The sequence below is a fragment of the Talpa occidentalis genome, unplaced genomic scaffold (assembly GCF_014898055.3).
Source record: "Talpa occidentalis isolate TD23 unplaced genomic scaffold, MPIMG_talOcc4v2.1 talOcc4.10, whole genome shotgun sequence".
In the NCBI taxonomy this organism is placed as follows: domain Eukaryota; kingdom Metazoa; phylum Chordata; class Mammalia; order Eulipotyphla; family Talpidae; genus Talpa; species Talpa occidentalis.
This window is the reverse complement of record NW_023600993.1, coordinates 72,172,986-72,200,427: the sequence shown is the minus strand read 5'-3', so window position 1 is coordinate 72,200,427 and position 27,442 is coordinate 72,172,986. Positions and strand designations below refer to the sequence as shown.

The following is a 27,442-nucleotide window of genomic DNA, read 5'->3' as shown; positions in this document are numbered from 1 at the left end:
GGTTGTCAGGTTGTGTTTAAATCCTACCAAGTATGCAGTAGAGACTGCCTCAACCGTGTATGCTTATAACCAGCGCTGATCCTGCAAAGCACTATTTCAAGCATGTAGTTGGAGTAAATGAAACAGCTCCACACTCTCTCCACTCACTAGTTGGGAGACTATTCTGAGTGACCTTGCATCTTGGAAATCATGGCGTGTCCTCAGGAGAATGTGCAATATCTTGTAACAACTAATTAAATGCAAATTAGAGGTCCATGGTAATACACTTCATTAATGAAAATAACAGGGTGTATTAACAGCTAGGACACCTGTGATATCCTTGCATCTCCTTCAGAACTTTGTTGCTTGTGGTACAATAAGGTGTGGAAGAACATTAAATATATGTTTACTCTGGGGACTGGGGGAACTTCTGAATTTCCTAGAGCAGTTTGTTGACTTTTTGAAATGGGAATTAGGTATGACGGGTGACACCCACGGGAAGCCACCGCCTGATGGCACTTGGAAGTGACTGTCTTTAACATCACAGGCATAACACTTTGAAAAATGTAGAGATGCACAAATGGTTGAACTTAGAAGTAGCAGTATTGGCTTTATGTAATAAAGGAAGCATTTTTAACTTATCTCCTGTGTAATTATTCACTGGTAAACTGGGACTAAAGGATTTGGTCTTCCATATGGGATCAGTTGTTGAGGTTTGAGTATTTCAGACAATTAAACATGAGACCACACACAGCTCTAGCTCTGATTGAATGAGGAAGTTGATGTAAAAGCTGGGGATCTTTCTTCTTCCAAATGCCAGGCTTTTATCGCCTCTTTATTTGGGAGACAAAAAAATTCAGCATGCTTTAATCAAAATACTTGCTTATCATTCTGAATTTCTATTATCTCTACTGCATAGCTGTGCTTTTTGTGACTCTATATTAACAGCCTCCTGAGAAGGATGTTTGGGCCCATGGCTGCCTTGCTCAAGAACCAACCATGTAGCTAGAGCCACGTATTTGGTCAGGGAGTTTTAGAAGGAGTGTCTTGTCCTTGGTGTCAGCCAATGACACCTGTCACTACTTGCATAAACATCACTCTGCAGGTGCGTGTGCATTCGTGTGTGTGAGAGAAAATGGGGGTGTGGAGGAGGAGGGGAATGGGAGTGGGGTGCATGCTATGCTACGCATGGGAAGGATTTTAAACTTCCGGGATATAATATCATGTAAACATCTCCCAACACTGCACTCTTATTCCAGAAATTGGGAAGATGCTAATAGTTACCTGAATCTTTACCTAGGGAATTTTTGAGAAAAAAACATATTAGATTCCCAAGGCTGGGACCCAAGAATCCGGCTAGTTAAAAGCACTCCAGATAATTTTGATGAAAAACTAGCTTTAGATATCAGCTGATGTTGGCCAGTAGCAGAAGTTGCAGGTAAGTATATTTACGTTTTTACAAGTGTTACCATATTACAGAAATGTAGAAAGGAGACTTTACTGTTCACCTAATGGCTACTCTTTTGCCCTAAGAAGCAAATAAAGCCACTGCTAACTGAAATTCAGAACTTACCTGGTTTGCCATTTCAGAATATATCTTAGCCGTGAACACAGTGACTTGAATAATAGAAGTAGGCTTTGTCAAGTGGTTTTCTGTTTTTGCAGAACTTCCAGAGTGCTGGCTGGTCACACAGGAAGTTCAGTTTGTTTCTTGACTAGTTTTCTGCCCTTTATTGTGACTATCAAAGACTAGGCACACGGCATGACTGTCTTATGATTGGGGGCATTTCTGAAATACGGCAGCTGAGATGCAGCTGGAAGACGGGTCATTAGTTGCATTGTGGCCAGGAGAGGGAACGTGCCAGGAGCCAGGGCTTCTGTGGAAGACAGATACGTCTAACTCAGCTGGCCACGGCTCTCCAGGGGTTCTGCCCAGCTCGGAAGGGCTGTGGGGAGAGGACTCCCCGAGCCACGGCCACTTCTGAAAGGTCATTTGCCTGCGGCTGCACACGTGGCAAAACGAAAACAGCAGCCTGGATCTCTTGTTTTGGTGCTAAGCTGTTCCATATACCCCTGGAGAGTTCTTTATTTCTGACAACTGAAATTGTAAGGTTAGCTCTTGTTCAGTATCAGGGATGAGACTTGAACTGGAGCACAAGAAAACAGTTCTTAGGGCTTTGAGTCTACTTAGACCTAAACCTAGAGGAAGCTCAGAGAGAAGGCATTTGTGGAGGGTGTACACTGGTTTCCGAAATCTTGTTCCCCCCACCCTTCCCATCCTATCCATTACCAGATGGTGCAACAGGACAGGCATCCTCATACTTGCGCATTTAAGTATTAGGCAGATGACCAGAGAAAGCTAGTCCAAAGAAAAGCACTTAGAGGCCGGGACTTGCTCTTTTATGGGCCGTGGGACCCTGTAGTTTCAGGTCCTTTCCGAGGCCTCTAAATGGAGCCTTTAGACTAGGTGTTCTCAGAACTGCTTGTTCTCATCTGGGTCGTCTAAGATGCAGCAGCAGCCCTAGCCCCACCCCAAGCCATGGCCGCTTGTGAAGCCAGGCCTAGGGACAGCAGTTCTTCCTGCTTCCACAATGAACTTCATCGCAAGGGACACAACAAAGCCAGTGTTGCGAGAGCGCTGCTACATTTGCAGGACAGGAAGCAAAAATGGCGAGGCTCCTGGGTGTCTGTACTGTGTTGAGGAACACCAAGGAGCCTATAAATCTCTTGTGCAGGATCCGCCCAGGGTAGTTGACTCAGATATGTTCCTAAATGGCTCTTCCTTCCTCCCCCAGCCTAAGGATGAAACTTTGCCCAGGAATAATTGTTGGCCACCAGGCCAGGCTGAGTCAAGGCCCAGCGGGCTTGGCAAACTCAGGCTCCCTCTGCTGGCCTAAGAGATGCCACTGCCGGACCTCAAGGCTGCTAAGCACTTGCTGGAGCAGGAAGAACAGATAATAGGACCCTTAGGCTACAGAAGAGAAACCTCCAAACTGATCTTTCCCAGAACCCAGGTCAGTCCGTGGATTCCTAGCCCTGGCACTGTGCCTGCCTTGTCTTAACTCCTTTCCCACAGGTATAGTGGACCCCTGCCAGGTGGTCTGAGAGCAAGGCTGTAGCTAGAATCCAGGGAGCAGCCATTATAACACATGATAACCTAAAAGCAGCAGCTTGGTAGCCCCAGGGCTTCATGCTCTTCTTCCTCTTAAGGGCCCCTCATTTCTGTGCCAAATCAGAGTGCATGCCCAGGTAGGAGTTCTCAATTCTGTAGCAAGGGGAGGGAGAAAGGGGAGGGGAAGAGGAGGGAGCTTGCTGGAAACGCAGGTGCTCATGCCCACAGTGACCACTAAGATGCAGGAGTCCAGATACAGGGCACAGGGCTGGCCTATTTGCCAACAGGAAACTCACCAAGGCACCAAACCACTGACCTTGCGTAAGGCTGCTGTGTGCAGGGTGAGGATGTGACCCCACCCCCACAAGGCCAGTCTTCCCGCTGAGACCCCACTGCTGATATACAAGGCACAGGAGGGGCAGTGTGAGGGGGCCACAGGTTTATGGGCTCAGTCCTGCCTGCCCTCTGACCTGACGCACTGCCAGCTGTTAGAGGGGTACGTTGGAAGCCTGCCCTGCCCTTTGCCGAGCGAGGTAGCTTCGCATGGGAATTGTTCGCGAAATATGGGGTCGTTTCCCTCCCATGGTGAGTTTTCACCTGAGAAGCAAGCACAGGGCTGGGCGAATGGCAGATGTCAGATACTTTGTCACTTCCTCCTGCTCAATCTCCCATCCAGAAACCATGGTGTCCATCTCCCAAGCTCCACCCTTTCCACTAAGCCTGCTCGAGTCTAGAATGATTGCAGCTTCCACCGCCTTGCCCAGACCGCTTATCCATTGTCATGGTCTCCTAGTCCCTCAACGCCTCCGCTTCTGCCTTCTTTGGCCTGACCGTTCCTCTCCTCCCTCCTGACTCGGCCTGAGGACCACAGGCAATCTAGGCCCTAGAGTTTCCACCAGTGAAACCCTACTTCCAGAGGGCAAGCAGTGGGCCGCCCTGGCCCAGCCCTCCCAAGGCCTGGGCATTTGTCTAAGTCCTGGCAAGGACAGTGCCCTCCCCGTACACCCCCCTGTTCATCCATGGCGCTCGCTTCACACCGTTGTCCAGGCTGCCCACAGCCTCGCTCAGGCAGGCCACCTCAGATAGCAATGGTGAGGACTGTGGTCAGCACCTATGGGTTGACATGAGCTGGCTACTGGCCGGCCACTCATGGGCAATTTGACCTATTTGCTATCTGCAAGTCACATCAGAGCATTCCTTGACTACCTGCGGAGTATAGCCCGTCACGAGGCAGGCCCAGGGATGCCTAGGCCGCTGTTGACCTGATTATGTGACTCTCGGCATGGTGGTCTCGGGATAACTCTCTCTGTGATAACATCAAATACTTCGCTGACGCAAATGTCTCTTGGTGTATGGTCACAACGTCCCCTTCCCTGTCCCTTGTAAAACTCTGTCCCCCATTCTTATCCCACCCTCTGGACTTTATTCCTCATACCATTGTCACATGATCAGCTTTTACTAGCCTGTGTTTTTTCAATGAATGGCACAAGAACTTCTGCTCAAGCAGCAGAGTCTTGCCCTGCAAACCTGCTCCGCGACTGCTGTGTCCCTTGTCGTGTCCCCGCCACAATGCAGCGACAAAGTTCTGTCGCAGCAAGCACCCTCTGGTCACCGCGTGTCACCCTGCCTGGCTATCTCTGGGGACACCAGGAGGCAAGAAGTTTCGCCCCACTCTAGACAGAACTGCGGATTCTGATTTCACAGACACCAAGAACTGCGCTTGTTCTGTCCTGAGGGAGCCAGCCCCTCCTCTTTCCTCACCCCAGGCCCCGCGGCCAGCCAGGTCGGGGACCCCCAGCAGAGATGACATGAGACTGCAGCACCAGCGACAATGTTGGTTTTAATGGCATTAACATCCCGGAGGTCACACATCAGTTGTGGTTGGCAACTTCTTCCAGGGGTGAGGGGCTGCCGCCTCGCTGGGCTGCGGCATGGTTCTCCAGTCTGTGGCACAGCCCTTGAGTCTCACCACCCGGTCTGCCCTCCCCCCCGGCCCTCACCCCACCGAAAGACAGAACAATTGCACTGATTGACATAGAGATACCCAGAGGTCCCGGCCTCCCCAGCACACACCCTGGGGTCTGTCACAGAGCTGATAAGGGCTTTGGCGTCTGCTGGCGGGAGTCCAGGGCTGGTCCTGGGGAATAGTGTTTATCGAATGTGACAAAGATTCTTTTACAAACAGGGTCTGTGAGATCTATTTCTGTGGTTCTAAGAGACTCCTGTCTCTAATGGCTTCTTTCAGAGCTACCGGAAGTTGGGCCTGGATAACGCTGTGTTGGTCGGTTTATTTATTTGTAAGGAATGTATAAGGCATTTTGGTAAGTTGAACAGTAACTTCTTTTTCCACGCAGAGGAGTTTCAGACAGAGGTGCCCTCCTTTGAGTTGCTGCTGTCCTCCTGCAAAGACAGACGGGCAGAGTGAGGGAACGGACGGAGTTAGGGAGCCAAGGGGAGCACTCAACTCGAAGTCCTAGGATCCAGCACCCCCTTCCCCAGACTAATACCCCACACCCTTCTGGTGGGAGCTGAGGATGAAGACAAGGGTCTGGAGTCTGGTGAGGGCTGGCAGCAGGGTCAGGGCGTGCTTCTCATGCAGGGGGCAGGTGGGGAGGTGCCAGTCGCCAGGGAACACATCTGATGCCCTGCACGGCCAGGACACTCACTGTTTTGGCCAGCTGCTCCTGCAACTTTTGCACTGTGTCTTTCTCCTTTGTGAGCTGCTCCTGGGTTGTCTTCAAAAGTTCCTGCAGTTTGGTGGCAGCGCGTCCCAGGTCACTGCTTAACTTCTTTTCTTTTTCTAGCCTCTCCTGTGGGTCAGAGAATCGAAGGGGATCAGCCTTCACATGGCACGAAGCAGGAAGGCCTCTCTCTAGTAGTGCCCGGTGCCCTGACACCCTGGGAACAGGACGCCCTCTGAGGGCACACGCTGCCCGCTGTTTACCCAGAGACAGGCAGTGACGGCTGTGAGCAGACTTCTGACCCTCAGCCCTGCCCTGTCACCCACCAGCACACCAGCAAAGCTGCCTCGTGTGGGTGCTGAGCGGCACCGACGCCCGCCCCTCAAGCTCAGCCACACCAGCCAGCGGCTGCTTTATGTGCCTCTGAATGTTTAGGATCCCCTTCCCTCTCGAGTTAAGCTGGACCTGCTCGAGGGGCCTCAAGATCGCCCCGCTGCCATTCCCGCGCTGGTGGTAATAATGGAAAAGGGGTGCTCAGGCTTGGGTTGGGTGGGCGCCCCCTTTCTGGCCTTACAGCAGACCCCACCCTTTACCTTCAACTGCGAGACCTCTGCTTCTGATGACGTGAGGGGGCTACCACTGCGGAGCTTATCCAGCTCTTCTTGTAGTTGACACGCTGATTTCTGAGCCTTGGCAGAGAACACAGTGAGGTCAGAGGGGACAGGCCTCACAGACCTCACAAGTCCCCATGGGAACAGAAGGGCACCCCAGCCTGAAGGGACGACAGGTCAAGCTGTGACCAGATGATCAGGTGGGAGGCAAAAGACCTGCTTATGCAGGAACACCCCGGGGGAGGGCCAAGGCGCAACCACTCCTGCCCCCCTGGCCGGCCCATACTGTCCCCGATGTGGAAGCTTTGAGATTTTGGCCTCAAAGCCGATGGGGTCAAGACCACAGGGCAAAGCCTAACCTCCTCAAACTGGACCAAGAGCTTCTGCCGCCGCGTCTGCTCGTCCTCCAGGACGGCTTCTGTCCGCTCCAGCTGTGTTTTCAGCTGCATGGAAACATCATCATGAACGTACTCTGGGAACCCAGGCAGGCTGAGACCTTGAGGTTCCACCTTCTAGTTGCTTCTGACATTCCTCAGCCTTTCCCTGCCTCGGCCTGCTGAGGTGGCCTCTGCCCACCAGCCAGCCAGCGGGGTATTTCCAAGCTCCCTCTTTGGGGAGATGATGCTCAGCTCTGATACGGAAGCTGATGCCGACAAGCTGTGCCGATGGCGCCTCCCTGATGTCAGGCTGCTTTGATGAACCCCAAAGGGCAAGGCCACCTCAAGAGTCACGGCACATGCCCCGGCCCCACAGCAAGACCCCCACCCAGCAGCCACACCACTGCTGCTCTGGTGACATCCCGAGAGGGCTCTCAGGGACAGCTCCTTGGAATGGCGCCAGAGCGCGGCCCCCGCCTGCGACGGCCTCGCCGTGGTAACAGCGGGCGAGCGGAGCCCTGCGCGCAGACCCAGCCGCCCCCAAGATCCCGATGTTAGGAGGTGCCCCACACCTGGCCACTGCCCCTGCCCTTTCCTCTGTTCTGTGACTTCCTCAGAACCTGGGGGAGCCTGCCAGTGCGTGTGGTAGAGGCTGCAGGTCGCTGGTGTTTAGCCAAAACAGAGGCCTGCTATCCCTGCGCTCCAGATGGGGTGCAGAGGGACCACATGGGCGGTTAGTAACAGACATCTGGGGACCTGCTCACCGCCCTAACCTCGATGGGGTCCTGCTCAGCTGAGGGGGCCTCTGTGGGCGCAGCCGGGGACCCAGCTACATCACCATCCTCTACGTGGCTCTTCATCTCACTCAATTGCTGCCTGACCTGAAACAGGGAGGGGTGGGTTTGTGCAAATACGCAGCCAGACACACCCACCTCGCACAAGCGCACACACACAGACCCCTCAGGTGGACTGTTGATGCTCCTTCAGGGACCCAATCTGGTAACTGACCTGTGTTAGAGTTGCCACTTAGATTCCCTGGCGCAGGGAAGCCAGTGCCACGGCCCTTCACTAGGCCAAACCAAGGCCTGAGGGCCACTGAGGGGTCCGGCTGATCCCACACTGAGGCCCCTGCTCTCTCTACCAAAGCCAGCTGCCTGGCGCCTCCCTGGGGCAAGGCGCCTGACAGATGCCACGCACAGAGCAGATGAATCCGGAAGAAAGTACAAGATGACTAGTTGGACCAGCACTAATGCTACCTGGTCCTAGTTCTTTCAAGACACAAGCTACTGTTCAAAGCCCTTGTTGGAGGTCTAGAAAAGAGAGGACACCCTAGCCTAATAAGGTGCTTCACCCTTGCGCTGCATCACTGGGGGTGGGGTTCATGTATCCAGTGGCCCCCAAGGCCCCAGCCCTCAAATCTGGAGGCAGTGTCACCTGTGAAGGTCAGGTAAAGTCTCTAGTGGGAAGATCTAGGGCAGCAGTGACACAGGTGCCCCAAGGGCCCCACCCATGAGACGCAGCTCCAGAGGGTGCCACAAGTATGTGGGGTCTGCCTTCACATTTCTTCCCCCCTTCCTCCCATCACCAAATCCAGAAGTCAAAGTGTATCCCAATGATAATGAAAGATTCGGGGAAGTGATCTCTGCACCTGCCCCGAATCTGGGCTGTATCCAGACCCAACTTAGTGGCTTTGGTGAGTGGCCCTTGGGCTGAGGTGGAGACGCGGCCTGGAAAGCCCTGTCCTCCGGTTTGATGATCCTGGGTTAAGGGCTGAATGACTGGGAAGAGGGGGAGCTGGGAGCGTGGACTCCAGCGTAGTGGCTGTTCGAGCTCAGCAATGGGAATGGACCTTCAGTGTCCTCTCAGAAGACCAGACATGCATTTGTACTCAAAACTGCCTAATTTCTAAACGTTGGCAACTAATTTAGGGTGTTAAAAGACCGTGCACATCAGACAACACGTCTGTGACCATGCAGTTACTTGTCTGCAGCCCCAGCCCGGGAGCCATTGTTAGGACCGTGGGGCCTGCCTCTGTGAGACCAGACTGAACTTGCCAAGGCCCTGGAACAGAAAGCACTGGAACAGAAAGCCAGTACACAGAGGGACCAGCACGTCTAGGAATGGGGCACCTGTACCACTGGGCCTTGAGCAGGCCTCCTTGTACGTAAAGGGGTGACTGAGCTGGTCTGAGCCACGGATGAGGTGGAAAGGACCCAAGTCTGCCAGAGCCATGTACTGGGAGTCACAAAGTGGCCAAGCCCAGAGGGGCCCAGGTGACACGCCAGGCTCACAGGCAGTTGAACTCCACAAACTCCCAGCACCTAGACCAGCAACCAGGCTGTCCTAGGGGAGACAGAAAGTAGAATGTGATCCTGGCAGCCACAGGCCCAGCATGGAGGTTTGGGCAAACACGTGAAGCGCCCCTCGGCATACCCCGTCAGAGCCTGGCCCACACAGCTACGTCCCTCCACCAAGCCAAGTGACCTTGAACAGGAAGAAACACATCTGACGAATTCATCTCACACACACGCAACCTCCATGTCACAGCGCCCACCCTATAGCAACTTCACTCACCAGAGCAAGCTCATTGCTTTGTTTCTGGGCTTCACTGTTGGCTGCATCCAACTGAGACTGAGACTCTAATAAAAGTTGCCTCAACTTGAAGGAAAACAGAGCAGGTGTTGCGGGGCGGAGGTGGGGGGGGGGTGGTGAGGGAGGGGGAGAAGAGACAGAAAAGCAGTCCTGTGAGTTCATACCCAACACATTCACATAAGCCATGGCTCCCTAGTGCCCCCAGCCACCACTGCTTTTTGAAGACTTAGGAAGGGCAGTATCCACTACTGCACACCTCAGTGTCCACACTGAGGCCTTCTCAAATGTTACTCTCGCTTGCAAAAAGTAATGCCCAAGTCTGAGATCAGAACAGAATCGGGGGGTGGCAGGTTTTGCCTCTTATTTCTGAACAATCAGATAACAGTATCATTTAAATCCACCCTCCCATCCCTTGCCAAAAATGTCTGTTGCCAAGTAGATAATTCGATAGCTGCAAGCGTGACCTGGCTTTATCCCTCCCTGTGAGTGGTGCCACATTTCTGAAATCTGTCTGTGTCTCCTCCCGATCCCCCCCTCCCCCCACCGCGGTGACACCTTCTAATGGCCCAAGGCCTAGGGCAAAGGCTGAGAGCTCAGACTTACAGCTCATATTTAGCTGCAGGAGCAACTGGGCAGGCAGAGACCCCAGTGGGCAGGGGCCACAGGCCTTGTGGTACTAGACTCACCCCTGCCACCTCCTTGGCATAACTCTGACACTCAGCACTGGCAGCTGCCATGTGTTTCTCCAATTCCGCCTCCAGATTCGAGGTGTGCTCCCTCACCTGGATGTGCACACATACATCAGGGGCCAGCACTAACCCAGGGAACAGGGTAATGGGGCTTCGAGTCTGGCTGGTCCTGGGATAAACAGGGACTGAGAGGGGACCTCCCCAGCCTGCTGGTCAGCTGAGGCCAGGCAGAAATGAGCAGATGACAGAGAACACCTTACTGAAGTGGGTACCCTGAACTCCAGCACTGCTGGGTCCTGAAGTGTTCTCATACCCCAATAGTGGGGGACGAGCTCTCAGATTTACTTGCAAGGTGATACCAGGAGTTCCTTCTCCAAGGCAGGGCTGACTGGCGTGGGAAGGAGCAGCGGGGCAGTGACACACACCTCCCCTGGCTCAGAAGGCCATGGCAGAAGCCGCTGTCTGTTAGGACTGGGCCTGTTGCCAGGGTCACGGCTGCCTCAGGCCGCTCTGAAGTGGTAAATAGCTCTCATTAAGGAAAAGCAGGACCGACAAGATTGTGGTCCATTAGGGAAAAGGAGGAAAAGAGTCTCTGATTAATGTTTCTCTGTGAGGAAAGCAGATCCCTAAGCAGAGCTCCCCACATACCTGGTCTGAACTTTCCAGTTCTCCTCTTAGCTTCTCTACGGTCTCTTCAAGATGATTCACTTTGACCCGTGACTACAAAGCAAGGGGAAGCCCCGTCAAACACAAGGCCTGGAGGGGGATTTGTCCCAGGATGTAGTCTCCTCACTCAGAGCCTCTCTCGCAGGGAGCAGGCAGAGTACAACCCCTTAAGCAGGACCCTGCAGCTTCTTCCTGGGGCCGAGTGTCATTGCACTTTACGCAGCACCACCAAAAATCAGCAACTTGACTCTTTTGCCAAGGGAGCCGGTTGAATAGTGCTAGTAAATTGTTTGAATTCCTAGAGAAGTTGGGCCCCTTGGAGAGAGATTCCTGTGGCTGGACCCTGGGGAGGGCCGGGAGGCCTGTCTTGTACCTTTTGGAGCTCTTCCTCTGTGTTGTTCAACTTGATCTTCCACACCTGCTCCTCTTCCTCCACGCTCTTCTGCAGGGCTTGGAGCATGCCCTCCTGGGGGGACAGGGCGCTGAAGCTGGCCCTCTCCTCAGAGGCCCACCACACATAAACACACACTGCATCTCCCTGTCCCCTCTGCTCCTCTGGGATGATGCCTGGCTGCCCATGTGTGGCCCTGCACTGATCTTGTCATAGTGCCGGGTGCAGAGGGAAGGAGGGCCACAGTGGGCCCTCTGGCTAGTGTGTGAACACGGGCTGGGAGTCACACAGGGGAATGAAGTCTGTGACACAAATGAGGCCACTAGGATTCTCGCCTTTCTTGGATTTGCGACTAGCACCGACCTGATCAGAAGCCCAGAACACGGTGCACAAAATTGGGTGGTTTGGATCAAGAGGGCTGGATTCAGTATGGCTCGAGTCAGTCAAATGCTCACCTTGTTCCTTCCCAGACTATTCCTTGTGATGACCAAGTCTCTCCTGCCCCTGGGGCTAGCCCCAAACCTGAAACTTGACTCTCTCCTCAGCTTAGAAGCAAGGAAGACCCACATGCCTTAGCCAAACCCTTTACTCTTCAACCAAAGAAGTGGAACCGAGGGAGGGGAAGGGACTTGCTCAAGGTCACACAGAGCCACTGCTGGAACACAGGGCTCAGGGCTCATTTCCCAGGGGACAGTGGGGCTTTTCCACATTGCTTCCCTCCCTGCTGTTCCTGAGAGACTTCTCCTTCCCGAAGCCTCTCCCCCCCCCCCGCCCCCACCCTGTGGGCCTTCCCCAGGCTACCGTCTGCGCCAGGATGGTGCGGTACTTGTCACACTCGGCCTGCAGGGTGCTCTGGGTCTCCTCAGCCTCCCTCAGTTTGGAAGCCAGCTCCTGAGGGTAGAGGGCAGAACAGAGCACGGTCAGGAAAGCCAAACACAAAGGTTCCTCCCACGAGTGCGGTCACCCACCCTTGCTAGGAACAGGGGCGAGGAGGGTGACAGCGGCAGCCCCGGCGAGGGCACAGGCTGGCACGTGGGCTTACCGAGGAGGGCTCCGTGTGACTCGGTGACTGCGTTAATAGCTTGGTGCCTTTTTCTTTGAGTTCCTGCAGCCACTTGGTGTAGTTCTGCAACAAAATGTACAAGGTGGGGCCCAGGCAATAACATTCCTTGTGATCCGGGTGTGTGCATGCGTGTGCGTGCGTGCGTGTGCGTGCGTGCGCGTCCCAGGGTGCCGCCCTCCCCTCCTACCTGGTGTGCTGAGTCGGAGAGTTCAGGGAACAGAGACAACAGGGCCTCTTTGGTCTGGGCCTCGGTCTGACTGCGCTGCTTTTCTGATTCCTCCTGGAAGAAGGGGAAAGGGGGGCATTTGGCCTTGAAGGTTTAGGGCACCCCCGGGAGTGCTCATGGGCCTCTACCCCAGGAAGGGCGGGGTCAGGATCAGCAGAGAAGGGGGGGTGGGGGGGAGTTCTGTGGAGCTGAGGCGGGTGGTGGTGGTTAACTTCTGGCAACCCCAGCCTGGTGGGTCAATTTTCAACAGACTCGGCTCTGACCCAGGGGGCCAGCGGGCCAGCCCGCAGCAGGTGCCAGGTGCTTCCCAGCTAGTACAGTATCGGAGCAGCCGACAGAAGCATCTGGGAGTCCTGATTCCTGAGTGCTCTGCTTGTGTGTATGTGTGTTTGTGCGTGTGCATATGTGTGCGTGCGTGCGTGTGTGTGTACACACTGGCCATGCCCTGTCCTCCTGGAGGCTCCCACTCACTCACAACATGAGAAAGGAGTGGAGGGGAAACTAAGGAGCTCTGCTCCAGACTGTGGTGTGTCTGGGGACAAACAACACCCCCTCCCCACACCCTGGGTGGTGGCCACAGGCATTTCTGGCTCAGAGTCTTACCTGGTAACCTGCCCCTGGCAGGTCGAACCTGTTGCCAGCCCCCCAAGATCTGGCACAACCCGAGGTCTAGGGGCGTCATTAGGAATGCAGGATTAGCACAGAGTGGTGGTCAGAATGTGCGCATGCAGGACAGCTGACGCCTGGCCCGACCACAGCACCCATGTGGTCTGCACTCGAACCTCAGAAGTGAATTCTTCGGCCTGCTACGGACCCCTGACCTCGTGACTGCCATTCAAGTCCCCTCCCCCACATGCCTTGTGGGGTCCAAGGCAAGAGCCAGAGGACCAAGGACCAGCTCTCGTCTTTATCTGGCTGCATGACCATGAGCGAGTCAGCTGACGTCTCTGGTCACAGCTTCCACATTTGCCACAGAAGACCAGTCCCCTTGGTGACCCGAGGCCAGCCCTCCAGCTCCCACCACCTCTCGGGGTCCTCATCTAATGCAACCCTCAGGCTCCCTGTGATCCATGGAAGTCCCAGCAAAGCTTATTATCAGGACAAACATTTCTTTTGCATGAAGGACCGGGAGAGGAAGACCGGCTACCCCCAGGCTTTTCCATCAGGGCCAAGGATGGTGGTGGTGGGGCCCTCCCTTGCCGCCGCTGTAGACCATGTCCAGGCCAGAGCCTTAGTGCTGGCCCCAGGGCCCCAGATGCTGAAACCCCACATTCCGCCTACGTGGGCAGCACAGAGCACAGGTTCCTAAGTGCTTGCTGCTAAAGATGAACTCCCTCTCTGTGATCAATCACAGAACCCAAGAGGCCCTGATTTAAGAAGCCAGTAGGATTATTCAGACAGAATATCAGGAGTCAAAAATAACATGAGGAAAGTCCATGAAGACGGCCAATCTTGGGTGTTCTCATAGCTGGTGTAGCCAGGTGGGCTCATGGCCCCCATGGCCCCTCAGTTTCTGCCCCTGATGTTAAAGGGCCCTGCTGAGTAAAAGCCATCAAAGGAGCACTATTCCTCTTTCATTTTAAAGAAAAACGGAAGGGCGAGAGGAAGGGAAAGCAAAAAGGAAGATACAGGAGCCCAGGGCACTGTGCCCTTGGCCCCTGGCATAGATTTCTGAGCTCAGAGGTCAAGGCTGCTCTGCATGTAGTTTGAGTTCTGTGTGTTTTGCTGAAGCTATACAGGTGCCGCTAGATCTAGGGATGGGGGAGGCTCTGACCTTGGCCTGGGTCATGGAGCGCAGTTTCTCCTCACAGGCTCTCTCTGCTGAGGCCAGAGCTTCCATCGCCTTCCAGTTCTTCTCTCGAAGGTCCTGGGAAGTGACAGGTGAAAAAGTAAGCAGGCAGACCAGGTCAGCTGTAGACAGGCCCACAGGAGCTGCCTCAGCTGGTCTTACCAGGGCAGGGCCCAGAGAACCCGCCCGTCCTCACTCTGGACCCCATGGTGGCTCTGCAAAGAAACAACAGGCCCTTTCTCTTGGCCCGCACCCACAGCCAGATGTGGGGTGGTCAAGGCTTAGCTGTAAGGAGGCAAACTTCCTTCCAGGGAGACTCCAGTCTGAAGGAGATGAGGAGGGAGGGTAAGCTTGCCCTCCTCAGAGACAGGCTCCCCAGCAGCACAGCAAGCCTTGTCTCTGGCACTGGGAGGTACAAGCCAGGGACTCCCCTGGAGTTAAAAGACAGGGCAGCTGGGAAATCAGAGCTCTTTGAGGGTCGGTAGCCTGGAGGGGGGATATGGCCAAGGTGGCTCTGCACCCCACATGAGAGGAACTTTTCCATCGCCTGCTCTTGTCCCAGCCTTCCCGCTCGAGGGAACCATGTGACCCAAGCGAGGCCAACTGGCACATTCTGCCCCATCACAGGAATGGCTCCTTGCTTGGGCACAGGCTCCACACTGGTCCAATGGGCCTCAGCCCTGGGACTTATGAGACCTGAGGGGGAAGGCAGGAGGAACCCCATACCCCATTTAGGGAAAGGCAGACCTTCAGCCACAAGTAGCACAATGTAAAGAGGTAGCTAAGCACACCACCTGGCTAGTGGCTAGGGGCAGGTTTCACGTAGCAGGCCCGCCCTCACATTGCTCAGCCTGCTCTTCCTGCCCCACTCACTGCCTGATACTCACATTGTTCTTCACTTTCTGCTGCTCCACTGCCTCCTTGAGCTCAGTGGCCTCCTTCTCCATACATCTCACCTGAGACTCCAGCTCCTTGAGGCTGAAGGAAGACAGTGGGGTCAGTTCCAGGTTCTGAGGGCACAGGCTCCTGGAGGGCCCTCTTGACAGGGCCCCTTCCATTGCTACCTGGGCATCTGCCTCCACCAGGAGCACACGCCAGGCCAAGCCACCCATAGGGCCAGCCCCTCCTGTACTCCCTCTACCTCGCAGGCACAGCTTTCAGTGAAGCCAGGACACAGTCCCCAAAGGCCACCAGAGTCCCACTTAGTGACTTGGACTCCAGAACTACAGAGGTCAAAGTGGCCACAGTCACCAGCACAGGGATGGGCCCCAGACAGTGAGGCTTTGGAATTTTTCTTCTCGTGAATGAGCTCCATCGTCTGGTATCTGGTTCTGTTTTCCCCACAGAATATGTGGCTGCCCCCTCGTGCCCCAGCCACACCTGGCCCTCTTAAGAACAGCTAGGCCTTCCTAGAGGACATCTGAACTAGGTGGCACTATCACCGCATCCCATCAAGACTAGCAGCCACCACTCTCATCAGCTCACAAAAGTCGACTCACGCCCCATCAGGTACAGCATAGTTCCTTCCCCTGCTCTGTGTTAGTCCTGAAATGACCCCCAGATGCTGTGGGCTGTTAAGTTGTTGGTCCCATCTTTGCCACATTTCCCTCCAGATTCCAGAGGGTCATCTACCTCATAGTCCAGAAAGTAAGAGATCAGCAGTGCTAACTAAAACTGCACTAGCTGTCCTGAGGACACTATGTTGCTTTCTGCATCAAGATTTAAAACAGGGAACGCCCCAGGAACACCTGAACTCTAAAGCCCAGAAGTCGCCAGTGGTGACTTGAATCAGCACACCTGCACTACTCTGAGCATGAAAGAAGTCCCTGCCTGGGAGGGGCTGCCACCAGTCGTGGGGAGGTGGGGTCTGGCCAACAGGAGCAAATGTATCTATATTTCTTATGATGGGTGATGGTCAAAAGTTTTTGAAGAACACTATTCTAATGCATGTTAGGATTGAATATAGTTTCGGGGAGGGTATAGCCTGTGTCTCCCCTCACCATGCTATCTGGGAATAGACCCCCATGGCACCACCTCACACTTTCACCTTAAATACGCCCTGCATCCGGCCTTGAAGATGGTTGTTGACTTCCTGGGTGTTGGTTTCAGACCCACAGAACCTTGACATTCCCCTGCCCCCAAACTCCTCTGGGACCCCTCAAAGCTTTCCTCTCAAGTTCCCTGCATTATTCAATAGTCTGCCTCCAGTCATCTACCCCAAAAGCACAAGGCCCCAAGGAAGATGAGTTAGCAGGCTAATGGCAAGGACACAGTAACAGTTGCCCCTCTGGTAGCTTTTGCCCAAGTTATAGAACTTCTGGGACTGGATCATCAGCACAGAACAGGATGACCTGGGCTAGTCACTACCTTCAGATAAGGAAATGAAAATCTAATTTCTGTCAAGCATAGAAATTAAAACCAACCCTTTTTGCAACATTACTTAAGTTATGTACTGTGTGCTCCAAGACTCTGATCTTTAAACACAAAGAAAAAATACCATCATGAGAAACAAAGTTTGCCTTTAGCTTTCTGGAAGAAAGCACACCAGGAAAGGAAGGTGGAGAGGATTTACTTCTGGGTCTTTCGCAGGGTGCTCTGGGTTTCACCTGGCTTCCTTCTCCAGCCCCCAAACCACAGAGCCTGATGCCAGAAAACATGGGCTATGGCCTGAGGAGGCATCCACTGCCTGTCAACTCACCCCAGGGGCTGCCCTCTGACCTCTGACCATGGCTGCCTGGACCATGGGCATCTACTCAGGGACCCCTACCCTAGAAGTGACCATCTCAAGAACTCCAGCCCCCTGAATAAAGTTGCCCCACCCGGGTGTCAGCTCCAGTTTTAGCAAAAGCAAACAAATAGGTGCTGACCCCAGCCCCGTGCTGGGCTGCTGACACTGAGGGATATAACCTCTGTGACAAAAGGCAAACTATTCTGTGACTTGGGAAGCTGTGAACTACACCAAAGTCCCAGGTTCTTCACTCTGGGTGTACAACTGCTTTTCCGATTTATGGCCTTGGTCCCTAAAACCCCACACCTATAGACATGAAGTGCACCCCTGACAGCTAGGTCCTTCCCACAGAGAGATGGAGGTGGGTGGCAAGAGGCAGAAGGTATCTGTCTCCCACCGCCTTGAAACCCACCACTCTCCACACAGATGAGTTTTGCTCCTCAGGAGGAGGCAAAGAAGTATTTGCAAGGCTGCCTTCTTTCCTGGGCTGGCCTGTCTCATGTCCTCAAAGTCACTGGGGAATGGGGGAAGGCAGGGATCTCTGAAAGGGACTCCTCCCCTTGCTGAAGCCCCAACTTCAGGGTCCTGTGCTACCTTTTCTGAGGCCCCAGTGCCCTAGCTCCACTTACCGGGCCTGCTGCTTATCAGTCTCCGCTTGGCTGGCCTGGAAGGAGACAGAAAACTTGGTTACCATGAGCCAGCTCTCAGGCATAGCTCTTCAGGGCGGGTCCCACTCGCAGGATAGCATTCTCTCTCCCCTCCAGCCGCCTGCTGACCTGGGAATCCCGGGCCTGGCCTGCCTCCAAGAGGGTCTCAATAGACCGGATTCTTTCTGTGAGCTGTGAGTTCTCAGCCCTGGCCTCCTTGAGCTGCCCATGTAGACCACTCAGCTCCTGGCACTTGTTCTTCACCTCAGCCTCGGAGGACTGCAGTTTGCTGTGCAGCTCTGTGGCAGAAGGGGGTGGCAAGAGCAGGTCAGGGGCAGGAGACTCTGGGATAGACACCCCTACCACTGTCCCTCTGCACACAGGCCTTTGAAGGCTCACTCCCCTGCCTCCACTGTGTGCCGGGGGCTATCAGAAAGTCACACCCTATTTTTTGTTCTCCAGGACTAACTAGGGTGGAATGGCAAGCCTGCAGATCAGGGGGAAATGACAGAAACCTAAAATGGATCAGTTGGAGTGTCTATGAATTTCTTCTCTAAAGATTGGCTCACATTAGCAAGAGCAGGGGAGATGTAACCAGAAAGTCTTTAGAAAGTGACTGTGTAGACCCCACTGGGCTACAGCTTCCCCACCTCTCAGTGTTGGCAGGGCCTGTCCCTGGACACCTCTCCCCCTGGGGCGTCCTCCTCTCTGGTGACCTGAGGTAAGTCCCATGGCTCTAAATGTCATCAGAGTCTCTGACTCTGAAAAGCCCGCAGCCTGGTCTCATCCCCAAACCCAGGCTCAGCCACCTGCCACTTCCAAATAAACCTCTGCTTAGGTACGAAGCCCAGCACCCCCAACCTCCCAGTCCCCTAGTCCTGCTGCCCTGCCTCTCGCCTCCATCTGTCATCTACTGTCTGCTGAATCCTCCCCTTCACCAGCACCCTGTGGACACCTGGACCCCAGCTTTTAGCCTGGCAACCAGAAAAGTCTCATTCCTAGTCACCTGGACTTCCCTTCTGGTCCATTTTCTATGCAGGGCCAGAGAGTCAGGTATGCAAATGGGATCATGCCATTCACCTGCCCCCAAAAACCTGCAAGCATTCGCAAGTCACTTCACACAGCGCCCAACATCCTCTCCCCTGGCCACTTGCCTGCCAGTGAGTCACACTCACTGGCCTGTATCTGTTTCTAATACAGGCCAATTCAGGGCTCTGTGTCAGGTGGTTCTTTTCTTGTTCTTTGTGAGGCCTGCCCATTCCCATCATCCAGACTTTAGCGCAAACATACCCTCTGCCTCAGGACCACCCAATCTAAAGTCACACCTGGTCCATTAGAGCGGGCCACCCTGGGCCACTGTCTGTTTGGGTGAAGAAAGCTGGGACAGAGCCAGGCGGGTTTGTTCACATGTGGTCTAGAGCTGCCGCTTCAGTATGGCAGCAGAGCTGAGCAGTTGTGACAGATACTGCCTGGCGCATAAAGCCAAAAATATTTACTACTTGGCCCTTCACAGAAAGAGCTTGCTGAGCCTGCTCTGGGTCACATTGGCTATCTGAAGTCTGTGGAGCACAGAGCTGTGTGACCCTGCCAGTGCCTGTCTACCTACCTGACTGTGCCTGTCTCTGCTAGAATGTGGCCCTGCTGCCCTGGGTGCCCAGATAGCGCTCAGCTTGTGGACACTCGGGAGTGCTGTTGAGCAAGTACATCCAGTGGTCACAGGCATGGTCTGTGGGCCATCAGTGTCCCCAACTTCACCACCCTCTCTTCACAGTAAAGGTGACCTGTGAGCACTGGGACCACAGGCGTACCTGCCAAACCCGGTGACTTGGGCTTACCCAGCAGGGAGAGAATAAGGGTCCAGAAGGAGTCAGCTGAGAAAGCCAGCAACAGCTGCAGAAGGCCTCAGCTCACCTGTAGCTGTGGTTTCAGAAGGGAACCCCTCACCTCTACTCCCCAGCCGAGTCCTAATAGGCCCTGCCCCCCCCATCCCCAAGACTCACTCCTCCCACCTACCCATACAGGCTCCAACCTCATACCCATCCCTCATCCCCCCTAGCTAGTAGCCCTTGCTTGTAGGGCCCACCCTCACACCCTTCCCTCCAAGGCTCCACTCCCAAGCCCAGCCCACTTGCAGGCTGCAGGCCTGACCCTCATAGACCTCTGGTCCCTCCCCTGAAAGGATCCAATCCCTGCCTTACAGAATTTGAGGGGCAGAGTCAGAGATCCTATGATGCTCTCACTCACCAAGGTTAGTGAGTGGCAGTGGGGCAAGGGGTGTGTGCGCCCTAACCCTGCATAGACTCTGCTAGCTGCCTGGAGTCAGGTGTCTCACCGGCCATCTGCTGCTGCTGCTCCTGGGCCTTCTCGGCATCTGCCCGGAGGCTGGCGTGGCTGGTCTGTGAGCGGCAGAGCTCCCGGCTGACCTCGTCCAGGCGCTTCTGCAGGGCTTCCTCGCTCTCCTTGTGAGACACCTGCAGGCAGGCAGAAGGGAGAGGGTGGTGAGGGTGCCAGGATGCTGAGGTTCAAAAGGACAGAGAGCTCTTTATATTCTTTCAAAAAACTTTTTTATTTTTATAAAACCTCCTGGGTTTCTAAAGTCATTCATCCATTGCAAAAAGACAGGAGGCCATGGCCTTGGAAAGCTGGATCACCATGAAGGTGCTTGAGGTGAAGGAATAACAATCACAAAAAGGAAAAAGCCCCATTTCCAGGTCAGTGTGACACCAAAAGATGCTTCTTACAACCTCCACCTTAGTCTAACTTGGAGACTTCCTAAGAGCCCTGGTAAAGTTCATGTTCACTGAGCTCTCTTTCTATGCAAGGCAGGGTTCCAGGCATATTGTGTCAATGTGGCTTATTCCCAGCCACCCCACAGGACTGGTCTTACTGTCCAGGTTGCACTTGGGGAAACCGAAGCTCTGGAATCCAATAGCAGACACTTGTTAACACCAGGAGCTGTGACAAGGCAGTTGCATAACTTGCCTTCCTCACCACCCTGGCCAGCTACTCCCAGAATCTTTGGTCTTAGAGGGGAATAAATAGGTTCTCTGACCCTGGATTGAGAATGAGGCACCTGGTGTCTGAGAGAACAGGAGATGTTTGAGGTCTGGGGCTTAGTGGTAAGAGCCAGGCTCAGGCCTTGGTCTTGAGCTAGTCCTTAAAATAGCACATGTGATGGTGACAACCTGGGTACTAGAGGGGAGGATCAGAACTATGCAGTCTTTAAAATATAAGCATAGCCAGGGCAACGTGGTGGTTCTGATCTCACTGGTCTCGGTAGGTGGCTTACATGAACAATGAATGGTAAACAGCAGCTTATCCATCTCAACTCCACCCAAACAATCTAAACTGTTTTAATCTTCCCTGTTTTCTTTCAGGCCCTTGTATATACTCAAAACATCTAGATGGTCCCAACAGCTGAACAGGAAAAGGGCTCAAAGTCCTAAGCCCTTCAGATCTTCAGGTTTCCTACTTTTCCTACTTAGGGACAATCTTCTTCCTTCTGAAGCCACATCTAGAGGTATCCTCCTGAGCCACATCTAGAGGCTGAGAAGGAAGAACCCCACACCTGGCCTGGAGGCTGGAGGCTGCCTCCACTTGGTTGGCTACAGCTGGAGTTGTGCTACAATAGGTGGTGGCAAGTGTGGGAGGACAGACCCAGCTCTGGAGTTAGACCTAGGGGCTCAAATCTTCCTGTGAATGTGGGATATTCAATTCAATGCTCTGTGCCCCAAATTCCCTTCTGGGTACATTACAGATGCTAACATACATACCTCATAGGGTTACAATGAGAACTAGCTGAGTACTTATAAATCACTTAGAACAATGCTCAGCACATGGAAAATGCCCATGCGATGCCACCTGGCTATCACTGCTATTAACAAGACCAAGGCTGAGGGTGTCAGCCCCAGTCCTGTGTGCACCACGGTCATGGCTGGGAAGGGATGACCCAGGGTGGCTAGGTGAGCCCCAGCCTGTCCCTGCTACGCAGATAGGCTTGAAGGCAGGGTAAGCGGGCCTTGAGGTGGCGATCACCCACTCACCTGCAGCTGTAGGACCTGCTTCTCAAAGGCAGATGCCTTGGCCTCCAGAGTCTTCCGCTGCTGTTCCTCCTGCCGGGCAGACTCTGACTTCTCCACCAGCTCCTTGCTGACCTTGCTGAGCTCCTGCCGGAGCTTGGCCAGCTCCGCATTCTGCCTGCAAGACAGTTACCAGCACCCCATTGGCAGACAGAAGAGGGTGCTGATCAGTTCTCTCAGGCACCCAGCTAGCCCAGGAGATGGGACCAGCAGTCTAAGCCTTCCCTCTAGGTGCCTGCTCTTTCAATAGTTACCCAAATCTCATCATCATTACCAAAGCCCTCTTGCTTTAGCGGTCATGTGGAATTTGATGAGTGTTTTGTCGAAAACACTGTTTTATTGGCAAGGGACATGGGCCAGAGAGCAAAGAGCAAAATGTGTAGGAGAGACAGAGAAGCCCCAGACAGAGAAGGCCCTCTCAGAAATGGCTGCAAATTCAGAGAGAGAAAAAGCAAGATACTCATCTTCTCATTGTTGATCTGTGTCCACACAAGCTCTGGGATGTGGGCTGATTTGCTTTGACCCTTCTGCAAGGCCAGAGACTGCCTTTCTGAGTCCATGGCTAGCTAACTAGACCCAGAACAGGGGGTTGCCTGAAGAATAAGGCTGAGGCACTTTACAAAGTGCCCCTCCACATTGCACTTCAGAAGCTTGGCCTCAGAAGCAGGGAGTTAGGGAAGACTGGTTGGCAGGGAGAGGATGGTCAAAACCTGCTTTATCCAACATGTGGAGCTTAATCAGGATGCATAAAACATACTTCAAGGCAGGACTGACTGTCCAGCCAAGGGGCAGTACCAGACAAGACCAAGGGGACAGATGACCTGGGGGAGTATCAGGCCAGACGGGAGACCTGGCCAAGACCAGCTCTGCTCCGCTGACTGGGGGTGGGCGGGTTCTCACCTCTTTGGACTTGGGTTCCTCATCTATACCAGGGAGGTCAAAAGCCCTCCGTGGGTCATCAGCTCACACACCTTATGAGGCCAAGATTCAGGACCGAAGAGTATAATAAAGAAGCTAGACTACAGCACCCTGGGTTGGAGAACTGAGGTCAGGGGCGGGTGTGGGCCCTTGGGGCTGATTTGGAGTTTTGGGAGTGGCCTGGGAGCATCCACCTCATAAGAGCGGAGCTTCCACAGAGACTGACTGCTACCTCCAGGTGAGAAGTCTCCAGTCTTTCATGCCTTCCCGTGGTGGAGGCCAAGGCGGATTTTATGAGGGAGGGAGCCAGAGTGTTCCATACCTGTGTTTGCCTTCTGCTTGTGGCTGCTGAAAAAAATGCAGCCACAAGCCTCTAACCTACCAACCAGTGAGAGAGAGATGAAGATGTGCATATACACTCTAGAGACCTCCAGACAGAAGGCACAGGCCTGGGAATAGCGGCCTTTGGATCTCACTATGTGCCAGCAAAAGCCGACTTTCAGGCACAGATTTTCTTCAAAGGTCCAGCTCCTGGGTTGACATTCTCCCCACCTGACTTCCAGCTAAAGGACTTGGGGTAGTGGTGCTCTCTGCCCTTAGTCAGTTTTCTTCTTGGTAATAACACAGAACCCCAGAACAACGTCCTCTGGAATGCACCTTCAGGATGCTCCAGGCCAACAGAAGCCAAAGAAATGTAAGTCAGAAGAAAATGCAATGGGGCTGCCTGCTGAGACTGATGCTCAAACCAGGGAATCAGGTCAGCCCATTCACGGTGGACTTTCTAGCACTTCAGCCACTGAGAGGCAACACAGACAGGCAGAACTCAGAAGTAAAATCTCCCTGCCAACACAGAAGACATCACTCCCTCTACTCTCCCTGGGGCCTTGACCATGTGAGAAGACCTGTGACGGCAGCTCAGCCGCCCAGATGGCAGATGAGGAAAGTGCCCTAACGGGGAGGGTGAGGAAGCTCAGTCATCTCTGTATGTACACGTGGGCCTGTGAAGGCTGACACACCTGCCCCAGATCCAGCAGGAAAATAGACTGCGCCCACTGCAGCCTCTCAAGAAGCTCAGGGACCCGCCCCCAGCTCCAGACACCCAAGGACGCGCCGTCACAGGGTCCTACCAGAGCGTAAAACTTACTTGCTTTCCACCTGGCTTGTGGCCTGGTTCAAGGCATCCCTCAGGATGGTGTTCTCCTGCTGTAGACGAGCCAGCTGTGTGTTAGGGCCATTCTCCAGCTGCTCCTGAAGAGTCCGGATCTGCAAAGTCATTGACGGGCATTAGAGTTGCTTAGCTGTACAAAGAGCCAATTTCCGGTGAGTGAGGACACAATCTGCAGACAAAACTCCCAAGGCCTCCGCCTTCTCCACATGTTGGGGAGGACCCCTGAAAACTGCACAGCTCCAGTAGGGGGGCTTAGAACCCAAGGTGACCTGCCACCCTATGCCTCTTCTCTCTCTCCTGCCTCAGGTTTTTACTGGCGCTGGACGGCTGCGCGTCCAGCCCAGAGTCCCAGATATACTCTGTACACCCCGCCTGCAGGTCCCTGGGAGGACTGTTCTGAGACAAAGCATATGCCACAGGCCGAAGGCTCCATCCCAAGGAAGCTTTGCTTCCTGTGCCCGAGCTCCTGCAGCACAGCCCACCACACAGACTGCAGGTTCTAGATCAAGCAGAGGGCTCTGACTAGTGCAGGCCTGGAAATCCACACTGAGTGTCTCCAGGGTCACAGGGACATCTAGGCAAGGCCACAGGGCTGGTCAGTTGGAACAAGGCTGTTTTTAAAAAAAGTATTTTACATTAAGCACATACAACAGGCTGCCTGATGCCAACTGATCAGATACCCTACAGAACAGACCAAATCCTGCAGCCCCCCACCTACCTGTGGGCATCCTCAACTACCCTCTGGGGACTACTCCAACCCTCCCATGCACCCAAAGTCGCTTCTCACCTTGCCCTGCAGCTGCTGCACCTCCTTCACATGCTCCCGGTAGCTGGCCTGCATGCGCGCTTGCACAGCGGTGATCTCCTGTTCCCGGGCCACGAGCTGCTTTTTGACCTTGGCCTCCCCAGCTGCTGCTTTGGCCTTTTCCGCTGCCAGTTCCTGGCAAAAAGGCAGAGTGAAGAGAGGCTGGTTAGGCAGGTAAGGATGGGGACTTATCAGATGGGAACAAGATCAGGACAACCCAGGGCATCACTGGGGGCTGAGAGGAGCTAAAAGCAGAGTCAGAGAGCCCTCTCACTGGCCAAGATTGTATGGTTACCCAAGCCAGCCGCAGCAGAGTGCGAGCAGGACAGTGAGGGGCCCCTGGAAAACACTGTAGTCTAACAGGTGGAGGGCTCCATGTGGGGTCTTAGACACAGTGGAGTGGCAGACAGGCATGTGCTGCGTGAACACAGCACGCTCTCCAGGCACATGGTTTAAGCTTGCTGGTGTTACAATACCCAGCTTGGCTCCATCACTGACATCCAGGAATGCTCCTCTACATAATGCCTGTGTCAGACCAACAAGAGAGCGAACCTCGATGGCTGGGTAGGGACACAGACTGCTGCTCAACTCACTGTAGCTCAGGGGTCAGCCCCACTTCTGGAGGGTCTGGCTCTTGGGGGCAGTCACTCTGTCTTCCCTGTCCAGGCCAGAGAAGGTCTGCCCTGGTTAGTAGTGGATGCCCATGATGAACCTGTGATGCAGGCCTAGAGACCTGGAGCCTCAGGCAGGGACAGAGTGCAGGGTGGGCAGGACTGGCAGAGGGACAGGTGCTCACTGGGATCTGCTATCCCAGAGGAATGGCAATGGATGGAGGCCATGGGGAAGCACAGGTGACAGTGAGAGGACGGGGAGGTCACCTGGCTGCTAGGGTGAGTGTTCCATGCCCAGAGGGCCTCCAGCCAGAATGGAAGCTGCCTGATGTTGGCCCAGCTCGCTGGGGTAACCACAGTGCCAGTGTCCCACAGGATACAAGGCCTTGTCTGTTCCTGTCTTGGGCATTGGAACAGATAAGTGGGAAGTCCTCACCTTTCCCCAGCCAGGGCTATCAGGGTGGCCCATCTGAAAGGGTAAGAGCGTCCATTCAAATCAGAAGCCAGAAGAAGGGCTTGGGGTGATCGGGGTGACCACTTGGTACCAGAGCTGCTCTATGTGTCTGGGTACCTGGGACCCACTGGCTCTACTTTTTATTATTTATTTATTAAAAAAAAAAAAAAAAAAGATTTATTTATTTATTTATTTATTTATACAAGCACTGGGTACAGTCAGAAGCGCGGGAGGGTGAGAGAATTCACCAGAGCCAGAGCAGGATGCAGAGCAGGCAGAAGGACCGAAGTACACTGCTGAGGGGAGCAGCGGGTGGCAGGAGAGGTCTGCGCGCCATGTGGGACCCTCCTCCGGTGGCCGGGGAGCAGCCGGGGATCGAACCAGTGCTGCAGAGGCTGCGGGAAGCTTCGCAACCCAGCGCTCAACCGCTGCGCCACCAGGGAGGCCCTGGTCCTACTTTTTAAAGGCAATCATCTTCCCGGCTCTGCCTGGGTGAGGCCACAGGAGCATGAAGGGCACGCTGGGGAAGGCATCATTGAGCAGCTACAGAAATGGGAGGGGTGGTTGACAGTATAGTCTACATGGAGATAAGCATGTGTCTCATTCAATTTTCTCAGTAAGACAAAGGCCATGATCCCCATTTTAAAGTTCAGTGCATTGAACCTTAGGTAAAATATGCCATCCAAAGCTGGGTAACTGTTATATGTAGCAGGAGGGGGCTTAATGTAGGCTGTGCGAGCCCACAAGGGTCCCAGAACCAGGAGATGAGAGGTAATCCTCCATTGGGCCCCGGGCCTCTTAAAAAGCAGGAAAGGTCAGCTTATCCAGTATTCAGGAATATGATAAGTCTTGGACTCCTTGAGCACAAGGAGTCAGAGCTTGATTTCCCAGAATAATCTCCTCAGGACATAGCCCCTTGGAGATAGGGCCCTGGAGCCTGGGAAGACAACTGGAAAGATGGTTTTCCCACAAGGGCTGCACCTTTCTGGCTACGCCCCCAGGTTCTGTCTGAATTCCTCATGCACGAAGACTCTCAAGAGGCCAAATGGAGCTCTCAGGGTGCCCCAGCCCAGCAACTCCTGCAACTGGTGCCTGGAATGGTCTTTTCACCCAACCCAGTCTGAGGCTGAGATCCAGCAGCTGATCGACATGTTCCCTGTGTCTGTGCCTCTGCCAAAGACCCCAAGAAAATCCATCAAAACCCTCTTTGGCTACTATAAAACTATAAGGACAAAAAAAAAACCCAAACATGTGGAGGGAACTAGAGCACAAAATGCAGATTCTCTCAATGTCACCTGCTCATGTGGGGATTAAATTAGAGGAACTTTCACAAACTCAATAATTTAGTTTCTCACATAACCTTCCTCAACAGTGCCGGGCTAGGAGACAAGACTCGAAATAAAGTCAACGTGCCAGCTCTACTCAAACTCTCGAGAGACACCTGCAGGGACCCAGCGGCAGGGATTCCAGGAGCACAGGGAGGAATGAAGGCAGCTGCACAAGTTATCAAAAACTTCCTCTTAGTCAGTTTTGGGGCTCAGTGGCCACTGCTCACAGATAACCAGCTAGGCAGGGACAAAATGTGGCCAGGGTGCAGGTGACAGATACAGATGTATACTGCAATGACAACCCCTTGCTGGGCAGGAAAATGGGAGCTCCAGAACATTTCCCAGGAGAGGAAGATCAAACTGAGTCTTCCAGGATAAGGAGAATACTTCCAGCCAGTCAAGCAGCGAAGGGCAGCTGAGGCTAACAAATAGCAGGCAGGCCAGAGGATAAAGGGCATGGCTTGTCAGTGGGTGAAGTGGAGTAGAGGGATTCAGACTTAGGTCTGAAGACCAAAAGCCTCTGGAGCT

General features: G+C 53.9%; 1 protein-coding gene across 3 annotated transcripts in view; it reads right to left on the bottom strand.

Annotated features, from left to right (window-relative positions):
- Positions 1 to 4,883: 4,883 nt before the first annotated feature.
- RRBP1 (ribosome binding protein 1) overlaps positions 4,884 to 27,442 on the bottom strand; it is a 64,886-nt gene continuing 42,327 nt past the window's right edge. Inside the window, exons 5-24 of one of the 3 annotated variants that reach the window (XM_037494256.2) lie at positions 24,504 to 24,656; positions 23,693 to 23,811; positions 21,595 to 21,748; positions 19,884 to 20,022; positions 17,681 to 17,850; positions 17,534 to 17,568; positions 15,064 to 15,154; positions 14,162 to 14,254; positions 12,349 to 12,441; positions 12,141 to 12,224; positions 11,900 to 11,989; positions 11,081 to 11,173; positions 10,690 to 10,761; positions 10,039 to 10,134; positions 9,335 to 9,418; positions 7,525 to 7,641; positions 6,743 to 6,826; positions 6,366 to 6,461; positions 5,758 to 5,901; positions 4,884 to 5,491 (exon numbers count right to left, since the gene is read on the bottom strand). In XM_037494256.2, the coding sequence (XP_037350153.1) occupies positions 5,453 to 5,491; positions 5,758 to 5,901; positions 6,366 to 6,461; positions 6,743 to 6,826; positions 7,525 to 7,641; positions 9,335 to 9,418; positions 10,039 to 10,134; positions 10,690 to 10,761; positions 11,081 to 11,173; positions 11,900 to 11,989; positions 12,141 to 12,224; positions 12,349 to 12,441; positions 14,162 to 14,254; positions 15,064 to 15,154; positions 17,534 to 17,568; positions 17,681 to 17,850; positions 19,884 to 20,022; positions 21,595 to 21,748; positions 23,693 to 23,811; positions 24,504 to 24,656 (2,046 nt within the window). In that variant the 3' untranslated portion in view covers positions 4,884 to 5,452. The remainder of the gene's footprint in view (positions 5,492 to 5,757; positions 5,902 to 6,365; positions 6,462 to 6,742; positions 6,827 to 7,524; positions 7,642 to 9,334; positions 9,419 to 10,038; positions 10,135 to 10,689; positions 10,762 to 11,080; positions 11,174 to 11,899; positions 11,990 to 12,140; positions 12,225 to 12,348; positions 12,442 to 14,161; positions 14,255 to 15,063; positions 15,155 to 17,533; positions 17,569 to 17,680; positions 17,851 to 19,883; positions 20,023 to 21,594; positions 21,749 to 23,692; positions 23,812 to 24,503; positions 24,657 to 27,442) is intronic. The other 2 variants (XM_037494265.2, XM_037494288.2) reach the window with 2 other exon arrangements.